We start from the raw sequence: 13,035 nt of genomic DNA on the forward strand, positions 1-13,035 counted from the left end.
TTGTATGGGGGAGCCCAGAACTGGATACAGTACTGCAGCTGTGGCCTCAGCAGGGCTGAGTAGAGGGGGAGGATCACCTCCCTCCGCCTGCTGGCAACGTTACCTGCTGCTATGATGCTCAGGATACCATTGCCACCTTTGCCACCAGGCACATTGCTGGTTCACGGTCCACCAGCACTCCCAGGTCCTTCTCTGCTGAGATGCTTTCCAGCAGGTCAACCCCCAACCTGTCCTAGTGCATGGGGTTATTCCTCCCCAGGGGCAGGACCCTGCCCTTGCCTTTGTTGAACTTCACGAGGTTCCTCTCCGCCCACCTCTCCAGCCTGTCGAGGTCCCTCTGAATGGTAGTGCGGCACCTTGAGTAGGCAATGCCAATGTTATCAGCATGACCAATACGAGGCATGGTTCCCCATCCTGAAGTACATATCTAAAATGGGTCAGAAGAAGGGTGATCTCAGAACTCAAAACCCACCCCTTGAGTGTTCAGATGGCATGGACACTGCTGATTTCCCTCTCTAGAGAGTGTCAGAGGCTGGGTCCGCTTCTATGGAGAGAAGTCTTGCCCTGAAGCCTCAGGCCTGTGGATATCTCAGATGGTTCTTCTTGGCAGCCCAGTCAGTGCCTGATGTAGTTTACTTGGTGCTTTTCTGTGACTACCCTTCCCCTTGTGCACCACCCCCCCAGTCCCTGCACACACACACACACACACACACACATGCATGCACAGAAATCATAAAAATGCAAACATTTCATAAAAGATTGTCATAAAGAACCTTAGTAGAACCAACAGCAAACTGTCCCCTCCTAAGATCTCTGGAGGAAGCCAGAGAAGTTGTAATAAGCACCAGAAAATGCCAGGAAGTCCAAGGCTTCTTCTGAGGGGCCAATGGGTCACAGCTGAGAGGCAGTGTTTGCCACTGTGTAGGGCTGGGATAGGAGTGCAGGAAAAGAGCTGTGTGCATGTAGGAATGTGGCTGGTACAGGCAGGATGGAGAACACAGAGCATGCGGTGGTCATGTTTAAGAAGAAGGATGTGCAGTTCACTGCTGGGATATAGTATGAATTTGAGGACACAAGCAAGTTTGGGACTGGAACATCTTAGGTGACTGAGGAGCATTAGCAGGGCTTGGAAAGAAGCCAAATGGCTTGTTGGGGAGCTCAGACACCAGCAAATTGCAGAAGCCCATAGCTTTGTTTTTCAGGCAACACCCAATGGGCATGGAGACGGTGCTGTAAAGTGAGGGAGACCTGGAGTGAAAAAAGTCAAAGTAAGGTGAGCAACTGGGACAATCATCGCCTTGGTCATCCATACTGGCTCACTAATCTCATTCTTGTCCCTCCTGTGTTTAGGAATGACTTCCATGAACATTTGCTCCAAAACCTTCCCAGGAACTGAGGTAAGGCTGGCAGGCCTCTAGTTCCCTGGATCTCCCTTGATGCCCTTCTTTCAAATGGGGATGACATGGGCCTTTTAGCAAGCATCAGGAACCTTCCTGATCACTCTTGTCTTTCCAAGATGATTGAGGGTGGGCTTGCAATGACATCAGCCAGCTGTCCAGCACATGCAGAGCCATCAAGTCTGGTGCCATGGGATTGGCACATATGCCTCCTTTCATAATCCCCTTGGCTCCTTCATTGTCCCAGGATGCTACATCAAGGGGAAAGAAGATAGACAAACAGAGAGTTATGCAACAGATTCCCAGATCAAGTCACTAACAAGCAGCTAACTTCATCCATCTGCACAGCCCTCCCTTTCATGCTCTCCCAGCTGCCTCCCCTGCTTCCTCCCCCATACCATAAGGAGTTTGGAGCTCCCCAGTGCCCATATCCACCCACACACAGCCAGCTGCACTGACCCTGGACAGTGGTCAGTAGAGAAGAAACACCAAGCCAGAAAGGGAAAGGCTTGGGGACTTTCCTCCTTCTGTGGCCTTCCAGACGTTGGCACAGAGTCTTCATTCAGCATCCTACTCTCACTGGCTTCCACAGAAAAAAAAAACAGAGAGGCAATGGTCAAGTTACCATTCTGTGATTGAACGTGAGGCTTCATTTGGAAGGCTTTCTTCCCTTCTTGTCATACTCAATTTCCATACTCATACGCATCCTGTCTGGTCTGTGGTCTCAACCATGAGGACTCCTGATGGGGTCCTGGAGGGATTTTCTTGTGGGAATTCCTTTTCTACCTGAAGGAAAATAAAGGCGTGTGTGTGTGGCAGGACTGCAAAGCAAACTTCTCCCAGGCCACTTGCAGCATCATTACATTCTCTCCCCAAGACCCACTGCTCCCTCCTCCACCTCACAGCACCCCACTCTAGCTCCTTCAGCAGCCTTTCAGCAGCCTTTCAGCAGTGAACCGATGTGTCCCTGCTGAATATGACAACAATGACAGCTGTGACATCCCAGTGCACCTGCTGCAGGGCTGCAGCTGGACACAGCCAACCCTGACAGCACTAGCTCAGAGCCACCCCAAAGGCCATCAGTGCCAAAGGAAGCAAGGACCAGAAGATGTTTTGGAGCTATGCCCATAAGGGGTCATTGATATCTCTCATCAGAGCCCATGGGATTGTGGGTGTTGAACATCTGGCCCAATGAGCTATTGGAAGCCAACACCGCTTCATTGAAACTGTTTCCAGAAAATGAATTGTCCCAAGCTTGAAAACAGGTATGCAGGCTGCGTGACAAGCTCAGAGGACTTTTCATCTTGTTGAGGTTTGGCCCCCTTCTCCATCTGAAGCAAGGTAGGGGCATTTGGCTTTTTAAAGCACAGTTTCCCAAGACCGCTCTTTCTGGTATTTCAGTGGATGTTCTGGATGGCCTGGGAATCTTACATGGACAAAGGAATGAAATATATGGGAAGGAAAGAAAGAGGAAGGAAAGCGTGTTCCCAGAAAGCAGGACTTTGTCATAAATATGCACTCCAGATTAAAACACCTCTTTCTTGCAGAGCTCAAGCTTAATGCCGCCTTCTTAGTACATGGGAAATCAAATGTTTTCCATTCCTATCAAAAGGTTCTAAACACAGCCACATTTCACAGCTAGAAGGAGCCACTGGAGGTTTCTGCCACAGCTGTCCTTGGAGCAGAAGGAAAGAATCACTGGGGACATGTAGAACTGGCATCTTAGCCACTAACGCTGACACACAGAACCTGTACATAAACAATTGGAAATCAGTGCTGGATCAAATTAACAATGATAATGAGGTGAACCTGGTCCTCTTCTCTGGTTCACAAACCTGAAACCTCTGAATTGCAGAAATGAGAAGGAATTAACCTTAAATGTGGAAATGTGCCTTAACCGCAAGGGCCCTCATCTGCTGTAGTGCTTTGTTTGCCACCACTCAGATGAGCACTTAACACTTTCAGTGTGGTGATCCTGGAGAAAATCAAAACCTGTGCACTGGCGACCAAAGACCGTGCTTTGAAAAAGGCAAAGGACCACTGTAGGAATATGGCATCATGGGGGCCATCTCTGTTCCCCATTGCTTGGCAATGGTGGAATAGATGGTTGGAGCTGTGCCCGTCCCCACCCTCCCTGCTGCTGGGATGCCTGCGGTGTAGCCCCACTGCATGGAGAATGAGACAGTGTGTGGCACTCTCCTCCCCATCCCAGAACCCCCTGGGCAGGGATCCAAAGGGCAGAGGAAGGAGTTGGGGGAGATGGGGCAGGCATGGAGCACACACCTCTTCCCACAACAAGCACCATCCCCAGACACCTGTGAACCCCTCCTACCCTCCTGGGCCTAGAGCTTGCCTGCTTCACTGACTGATTTGGGCCCATGAACATGAGCTGACCTCGTGATGAGTTCCTAGATTGCTTCTCCTCCTTGGGTCATGCTGGCTTTCAAAGGCCAGTTGTGTCCGTAATGGACATGGTAGGGACGCAGCCACCCGCAGCATGTGCAGACTTTGTACCTGCCCTCCTGCTGGCAACGAGATCATTACATGTGCCCTCCTGACAGCAGAGGCAGACACTGAGGCTTGCATCCCCCCATCAGACCGTTGTTAATTTGGATGTACACTGCCTGTTCATGAAGCAGAAAAAAACCTTAGTGAAAGATTTACAGCAGGACTTAGAGGAACTAGCTATTCTAACCAGTCGTAATTCATATGATGGAGGCAGAGCAAGAGTGGGAATTAAATGGTGGCAGGGCAGGGACCAATCCCTACCCCGTAGAAGTAGACTGTGAGCTCTTTGAAAGTATGGGGTCAGCACAGCTGGCTCATGAATTGCTCCAGCTCTCGGGTGAGGTGGTGTAGACTTACAGCAGCACCAGAGCAAGGGAAATCTCTCACTCACATGCAAAGTGCTTTAATGTGCTACAAGAAATACAGCTGAGAAGGGCTGGGAGCAGGCAGAAGCTAGTCTGGCCTCCAAAGTACCTTTGGACACTGTAAAAAGCATCTGTGCTGGAGCTTTGTTCTTGATCAAGAGACCAAAAAACCCCTTACCTCCTTCAGCATAACCCAAGAGGTTCTCAGGAGCCCTCTAAATGTGCAGCACTGCATAAAGATCTGGCTGCGGGAGGATATAATGCCCCATTCTCTCTCAGTATTTTCTTTAGCCTAAGATGAAATTCCACAGATTAGGAGCAGTGGGGAACAGTGGGAGACTGCTGAACTTTAGTCATTTGCCCATCAGACAGGTTCTCTTCCCGCTGATTTCCTCTGGCTAGCAAAGGAAAGCCACTGGCTGTGAGGGCAGTATTCTTTGTTTTCTTATGTCTCTTGATGAAGGAGGCTGTTTTGCAAGAGCTAAGCATTAACATTGGTCAGCTACCTCAGTCTAAAAGCATGCAAGCAAAACCCCACTATGGTCCTTGGCAATTTGTCACGGGAGGAATATGTGCAATGCTTTTGCCCCAGAGAGGAGTATGCCTGTGGGCCAGAGGACAAGGACTATGAGCTTCCTCAGCTGATGCTACAGTACCATCATCTGTCTGCATAGCATGTGTCTATCTGCTCCTTTCCCTGATGGCAGTGGAGACTTGGGAGTTTCTATCTCTCCTCGCTCCTTGTTCCAAATCATAAGCTGCACCCAAAGTTGTGCTAACACATTTGCGCAGCCATATGGAAAATAGATAAGTAGATGTATCTAAGCTAAAAGTATCATTTGATTCAGACACCCTGCTGAAAAAGGGCAAAGAGCTCCGATCTGCCTTCACCTGCTTATTTAGCAACATCCTGAGGAAAGAAAAGATCTGTCCTGCTGCATGCAGGGAAAGAGAGGCAGTAGGGTTTGGGCTAAAAATATCTGTCTGCACAAAACCTGTACATCCATGAAATCCTTATCTGAATGAGGACAAGTTTGAAACTCTCAAATTCAGCCTAACTACACAGGCCAGAGGAGGAAACCAAATGAGTAGTCTTGTGTTTGCTAAAGCATTAACTTCTTCTAGGAGTACGTAGGGTGAAGGGATAATTTTCCTTAGAATGGAAGAAGTGTTCCTGCAAAATACACTTAGGCTGCTTAGATGAAGAGCCCAAAGGAGCTGGGTCCTTAGAGCATAGCAATCTAGAATATCCTTGGCATTTCTATTTCAAAACTTTCCCTCTGATAAATGAGCTTAAAGCATCCCTCAAAGAACTTGTTGTGGATGAGAGCCAGTGCCATTGTTTGATTTCACCTCAGTGCTAAGGGTGCAGAGAAGTCAAAATCTGAAGATACATGCCCAGAAAATACCCTGGAGGGAGGGGATAGGGACAGACAGTACACAGGGATTGGCAGCCTTCTGTTCACTCCCAACAGTGTCACTTGTCTTGGGAATCAATCTGCCGCCTGCATAGCTTTCTCAAAGCATTTTTCATGTCCTCATTCCTAAAGGTATAGATAATGGGGTTCATCAGAGGGGTAATGGCCGTGAAGAAAACTGACACGACTTTGTCTGCAGCTAAACTCTTGGCTGGCCTGAGATAGATGAAAATGCAGTGTCCCAGGAAAAGTGTCACCACTGTCAGGTGAGCAGCACAGGTAGATAATGCCTTGTGTTGCCCTTCCGAGAGATGGTTCCTTAGTGAGACCAAAATGACCACATAGGAAGTCACCAGCACCAGGAAGCAGACCACAGAGATGAGGCCTGAGTTGGAGACAATGAGCATTTCTAAGATATGGGTGTTTGTGCAGGCCAACTTAATGACCAAAGGGACATCGCAAAAGAAGTTGTCAATGGCACTGGGACCACAGTATGGGAGATTGAGGGTCAGGGCAGTGAGGGACACAGAATGTATCAGCCCTCCCATCCACATGACTGTGGCCAGCTGGAGGCACATCTTCCGGCTCATGATGGTGCCATAATGCATGGGGTTGCAGATGGCTAGGTAGCGATCATAGGCCATGATGGTGAGGAGAAAGATCTCTGTGCAGGCAAAGAGGTGGAGGAAGAACATCTGTGCCACACACTCCTCAAAGGAGATGCTCTTCTTGTCTACCAGGAAGTCAGCCAGCATCTTGGGCATCACCACTGAGGAGTGGCAGACGTCAATGACAGAGAGGTTGCTGAGGAAGAAGTACATGGGACTGTGCAGACGCTGGTCATGTGCAATCGTGAAGATGATGAGCATGTTGCCCAAAATAATCAGCATGTAGATGACCACGAAGAAGGTGAAGAGGGCCAGCTCTACAGCATGGTTGGTGGTGAGGCCCGAGAGGAAGAACTCACTCACTCTAGTGTGATTCTGCCACACCATGTTTACTGCTGCGTTGCACCTAGGAGAAAGGACACGGTGAAAGGAGAATTAAATTTATGGTATGAGAGGACAGAACATGATGACAATCATACAAACTTGAGCTATATGGAGGAATAAAGACAGAACAGCCTAACAGTTTCACCCAAAAGGTGATGCCTAATATTAACAGAAGTATTCAAGCTTGAAGGACAAGCGAGTACTGGAACAGGTTTCCAAAGGAGACTGTGGGCTTTCTTCAGTTTCCAGACAATGCAATGCAAGCTGACTTACTTCTCTGACTTACTCAGGAGCTATCAAGTTGCAGGAAGATTTACCTCCTGGCAGAATGTACCTAGGATCCATCTTTCCTGATTCCAGGTGTCTAGTTTAAGCTACCTGTCTGCAATTGTCAGACATAAAAGGGATGAATCTGTGCCTGCAGTTATTCCTCTTCCTTCACTGTAGAGGAAACCAAATGATTAGTGGAAGACTTCTGTGTTGGGCATTGCAGTTTAGTGAGATGACATCTGAATAGACTTCAGGGAAGTCACTGCTAACTTCTTCATAGATCTCATAGACTGGGGATTTAGGCTTTCACTAAAAGATCATTTTTACGACCTTAGATACTTGTTGCTGCTGTTTGCTAAGTCTTGCCTGGTTTTCCAACCTCCTCCCAAAAGTAAGAACACCCAGCACAGTCTCCAAATGTGGTATGACACCACCTTTTCCTGCTAGGTAGCTTTCTGCAAATTCATTTGAGTGCGGAGTTCTCTTTCCCAGCTGCAACCTTGCTTGGGGAGAACAGATTCACCTGCTTTTCAGTCAGGAGCCAGTCAGAAACCTCAGCTGCTTGATAGCTGATGTATTTATGAGGGATCAAGCAATGCAACACCTGCAGTCACAAATTCAGTGACCTTGAATAGCTCTGCCCATTCCATATTCCAGTGTTCCTGTGATTTTATTTTCATTTTGAAATGAAAATCTAAAAATTTTGGCAAAATAATCAAAGGAACACATACACAAACACAAAATCTTGTCTTTGGAACAGGAGTGAGACGAGAGGACATCGAATACGAACCCTGTCCAACAAAGGAGAAAGCTTGTTTACAGCGCATGGTTCAAGGCGGTCATACAACAGAAATAATGATGTGGGAAACGGCAGGACTTCTCAAAGTTCCCCACTTTGCGAAAATGAAGCCATCTCTGAGTATGAACCCAGGGTTCTTGTATTTGGAAATCAATGTCTCTGTGGTTTCCTTGCTGCTGATACACTGAGCTTCTGAGAACAGGGCTAACCAAGCACCTGAACGATAGCTACATTTCTAACAGCATGTGGACGCTCCAGAAGTGGCTGAATACCCCCAAAGTGGTCTGCAGCTGTTACAAGTGGAGCCACAAGCCTGTAAAATGTACATTTACATTAGTATTTTCGCCTGTTACAGCTCCCACGACTAACATTTTCATAGGGCTCTAAAGTTGCCAAGGACCTGCACAGAGGCTCCTGTCTTCATTTGGAGTCTGCTGAGAGACAGATACTGATGTCTCCAAAGACACCTGGTAGAATCAGATGCCTGATTTCCTCCTGTACTCAAGGTCTTGCAAAAAGGACTGAAAAGCAACCAAACAGAAGTGTTGTTCTCCTTCCAGTCAATGTCTCAGCCCCTTCTCCCTGCAACAAACCCAAAAGCAAACAGAGTAGGGAGGAAAAACCGAGCTTACTTATGTAGTTTCCAGCGGTGTCCGGAAAAAGAATGATTGTGAGTTGAATTCCAGTGTTTTTTCTCCATAAAAGAAAAAGCAATTTTTGGTCTAAAAAATGGAGATGGATAAACAAATTTCTTCCTTTTGATTGGCATCCGTAAATTCCTCTAGCCAGAGGAATTGATAATTCCTGCAACTGAACAGGCAGGGTTTGCTTTGGTTTGGATTTTTTTTTTTTTTTTTTTTGAGGGGGGGGGATCCCTCTAATATACCCAAGTTATCTTGTGCAGATGGTCCCCTCATACTGGAAGATCGTCCTGATATTTAACTAGTTCAAGCCTTTACTTAATAAACAAACAAACAAAGAAAGAAGCAAATAAATAAAATAAAATAAAATAAATCTTGATTGGTTACTTCATGAACAATGCAAAAATCAAAATAGAAACTGAACTTCCTGCCTACTTACAAAGCATTCCTGCCAATACGAAGAAGACCTGCCCCCAAATCAGAAGTTGAAGCTCAACAGTGACAGGATAAACAGGGATGCAGAGGTGACTTACACCTTCAACCCTTCCCCGTAACAGCTAGTTCTGGAGAGCAAGAGCGTGTGGTACTCAATTACTCTGAACACCAAATACAGAACCTTTTGTGCTGTGATGAAGTCATAGAGAACTGATAAAGCTTGGGCTGTGTGCTTGTCTGAAAGACAGATTTGGGACTCAAGAAATGTTAAATTCATGCCTTACTAGAGAGTCACAAAGGGATTTGTTAAATCATCCTAGGTTGTTGACAGTATAAGCTTTGGCAGAGATTTAATAAGTCCCTTGGGAGTAGAGCTGTGGGTCCAGTTAGTCACCCAGAAAACCTGTGTGGCTATAGTAGCTCACACAATTGTTCAAAGTCCATTTCAATGGCCTCTGGAGACAAAGAACAAATGTTCACCCATGCCACATAACTCGCTTTGCCTTCTTAAAGGTGTTCTTGGTGAACTAACACCAAGTTTACGCACTGGGAGAGCAGAATACAGCCCATGAGCTCTGCCCAAATGACTTGGACTTAGGAAAGGGATCACAAACTCAGTGTGGAAGAAGGCCTCTGAATAAGAGCTGCCATGCTGAAAATCTGCACACTGCAACTAGTGCAAACTGAGTGATCAAAAGTGGCGATGGAGAACTGACAAAGGATTGCAGCTTCAGGCGTTCATCTTAAGGGATTTTCCTTAAAAAGAGAGAAATATTAATAAACAATATGCCTAATGAATGGCATTCAAGCATTATGTTTCTTATCTCCTTGCAACAGTGACAAAAAGTCAAGTATGGGCAGGATTATTTTCTCCGGTTCTTCATTTGCATCTTTAGCTGCTCTGTCAGTAAGAGCTATGGATGTTTAGAACAGCTTGAGAACAGTGTGGGGAAAAAGGGGAAAATCAAGCAAAGGAATTAACCAAGCCTCAGCTTTCTAAAATCTTATCTCAAAATGAAAACTTGCACATTGCTTTGAATACACTTCAAAAAAAAAAAAAAAAAAAAGGTAGAAAGTGATGTCTTTTGTATGGTAACTTAATCTTGGAAGAAACCCCCCTTTTTTTACGTTTCCCGGTGAGGCAAGAGAGTTCAAACACAGGCTGATAAGCATGGCCTAAAAGTTACAAAGTGAAGTGCCAGGATTATCTGCACAGAAAGAGGTTAGAAGCTGATTTGTCACAATGAAATTTACCTACTGCTGATAAAGCTGAAAAAAACAGCAGCTGACCCTGGAAAGTGCAGCTGCTTTTGCTCTAGCTTTTATTTCTCCTCTGTGGCTACTTTTCTCCCAAATAGCTTGGGGAGTGCCCACCTCATGTACTCATTTCCCAGGATGCAGATTATGCGATTTAGCAGGAGGTGAAGGCTGTTTTAAGAAGGCTGATATCACAGTGCCCTCAGCGAAGCTGGTGCAAGGACAGGAGTAAATGAAGATGCAGTATCCCAGGAAGAGCATTACAACCATGAGCCCGATGGCAGAAGCACTGAGGGCCTTGTGCACACCTTTGCACAGATGTTTCTTTAGCAAGACTGGGAGGATGCCATAAGAGGCCAGTGGGACCGTGAAGCAAGCCTAGACGAGCCCAGAGCTGGAGATTTTCAGCATCTCAATAATGTAGGCATTCGTGCAAGCCGCCTTGATCACCGGCAGCACATCACAGACCAAGCTGTCAAATTTTGTGAAGTAGGGCAGCTTGATCATAATTCCAGTCAGGCCACAGGGGATCCCTGTCCCCACGCACACAGCCCCAGCCAGCTGTAGGCATACTCTTGCATGAGTGTGAGATGCTAGTGCATGGGGTTGCAGATGGCCCTGTAGCAGTCATAGGCTGTTGCAGTGAGGAGGCAGATCTCTGTACAGACAGAGATGAAGGAAGAACATCTGGGCCACACATCTTTCCAAAGAGATGATCTTCTCTGCACAGAAGAGGTCACCCAACATTTCAGGCTCTGTAACAGACAAATGGTGGATCTGGGGGAAAAAAGGGTTGCTGAGGAAGAGGCATGTGGCTATGAGAAAGTATCAGTCGTGATCAACAGACAGCATTACAAGGAGGTTGGCAGGCAGAGTCATGAGGTGGAGGGGCAGAAACACCACAGAGAGGATCATTTGTGCCTCTAAGCTGGAGGGCAGTCCCCGAAGGATGAACTCTCTCACTGTGGTCTGCTTCAGTGTCATTTCTGCCATGTTTTTGGTCATGACAGAGGGAAGGAAATTTTTCACAGAAACATCTTTTCTTTTTTCTTTCTTTTTTTTTTTTCCCCCAGGGGGTGGGGTGAGGGTGTTAGTCCTTGAGATCTATTTTGATCCTCCCATATTGCTACCAGAAATTAGAAAATAAAGGGATGGAGAGACCTGCTGAGTGGGATTTATGCCTCCCAATTTATACCTCTCTGTAGACTCACTAACTGTGAAAAGACACTGAGATCATCAGCTGAAGTAACCAGCACATTTATATTGGCTCTTAAAGCCCAGCCTTTTTACTTTCCTTTACCCTGGACATGCTGAGTCCTTCTTGGAACCCTGCTACATTTTTGGTCATAGAGCTGTCTTGTGTTAGTGAACTCCATAACTCTATAGCAAAGGCTATTAATTCAGGAGCCAGGTTTAGTTGTCAGTGTTGTTTTGTAGCCTACTACATAAGAAACCCTTACTCTTTTCCACATAAAAGCCCGAAGTTATAAAATAAAGAGTTACATTTCTTATAGTAAACTTTCCTTTTTGATAGGACATACCTGCTAGTAAGACTTAAGGAAATCAATCTAGTTATTTTCATTTATTTATTCATTTATTTATTTATTTATTTATTTACCAAAAAAAAAGTATAGGAATAGGTTGATCAAAGCCTCTAATTGCCTTCAGGGAGACCAGGAGGCTTTTTGATGTAGCAAAGGTATTCACCTGGTCAGTGAGGCAGCAGTGGTTACAGAGTATTTTCAATAGACTAATTGTCAGCTGGAGTAGTTTACAAAAGGCAGCGATGGATAATCCATCGCTGAGAAATGGCACAAGAAAATTATTATTATTATTATTATTGTTATTAATAATAATAAAGAAACCCAAATGACAGGACTGAATATTCTTCTTGAAAAACCTGCTTGATTTGCAATACAAGTTGAATTCAGCCCTGTGTTCACTAGAAGATCAGAGTAGGTGATACATTTATAATGAAACCAGCTAAGAGTCAGTATTCTATTAATAAAGTGGGATATTTGCAATCTTGTTGGTGGTGTTAGGCTGAATTACATTGGGCTGACAGGCGGAATAGTAAAATTGAAAAAATACACTGCATCATATTTCCTTTATAAAAATACCTGTGAAAACAGCACCCAAAGAATATTTGAAATTCTCTCTACAAATGCATCTAGCTACATATGAGTCTTCTCTGGGAAGAGTGTGAAAAATAATTCAGTACTCTGACTAATTCTACCCTGCTTTGGAGTTCTGGAATCTCTTCTCTTTGTTACTTCTTGTGCAGTGAGCGATTGTTGACCTGGATTAAGAGACTGTCAATACAGAGCTTTCAGGCCAGACTGTAGCAAATGCAAACTCAAGATGTTGTGTAAGCGGTGTTACGAGTAGTGAATTCAGCCAGATATTCTTCTCGCAAGTAATTAAGCCAGACTTCCCCCCATAGAGAAGCAAAAGAAAAATCTTGGCTGTCTTTCTTTCTTTTAGAGTTGCAGTCCTGTGTTCCTCCCCAAATGCATAAGTTCTTGTTTCAGCCTAAGTGCAATCACTCAGAACAGTTCCTCTCAACTTTTGGGAACCGGGACTTTTAAAGTGAAGCACAGAGACCATTACTGAGATATTCAAGTTCTTACAGACACAGGCAAACATCCTGTGACAGTCCCTCCAACACCTGAGTGACTGCTTGGGAGAGTTACTAAAGTCACGGGCTCTTTTCTAAGAAGATGTCAGAAAGCAGCAAGCGGGGCTGCTCCACAAGCAAAGGTGAGCTGGGAGCCCAGGGTGGCCATAGCATGGGCAGCACCTGCACCAATAGAGCACAGACCCGCAACACCCAAGCAGATCTCAGTTGGGGATAGCAGTGGGTTCTGTCAGCAGTCCGATAATCATCAGACCAGGCAAGGTGATGAGTCAGGTCTAAGCTCAGCACAGGAAGCTGTGGGAGATGACCTTGAAT

The 13,035-nt window shown here is 45.8% G+C and overlaps 1 protein-coding gene across 1 annotated transcript; it reads right to left on the minus strand.

Annotated features, from left to right (window-relative positions):
• Nucleotides 1-5,747: 5,747 nt before the first annotated feature.
• Nucleotides 5,748-6,683, minus strand: LOC136996642 (olfactory receptor 4E1-like). Its single transcript, XM_067317530.1, has one exon. It carries the CDS (start codon nt 6,681-6,683, stop codon nt 5,748-5,750), a length of 936 nt encoding a protein of 311 aa, XP_067173631.1.
• Between the last annotated feature and the right edge of the window lie 6,352 nt (nt 6,684-13,035).

Source organism: Apteryx mantelli, unplaced genomic scaffold (assembly GCF_036417845.1).
Source record: "Apteryx mantelli isolate bAptMan1 unplaced genomic scaffold, bAptMan1.hap1 HAP1_SCAFFOLD_63, whole genome shotgun sequence".
NCBI classification, from domain to species: Eukaryota; Metazoa; Chordata; class Aves; order Apterygiformes; family Apterygidae; genus Apteryx; species Apteryx mantelli.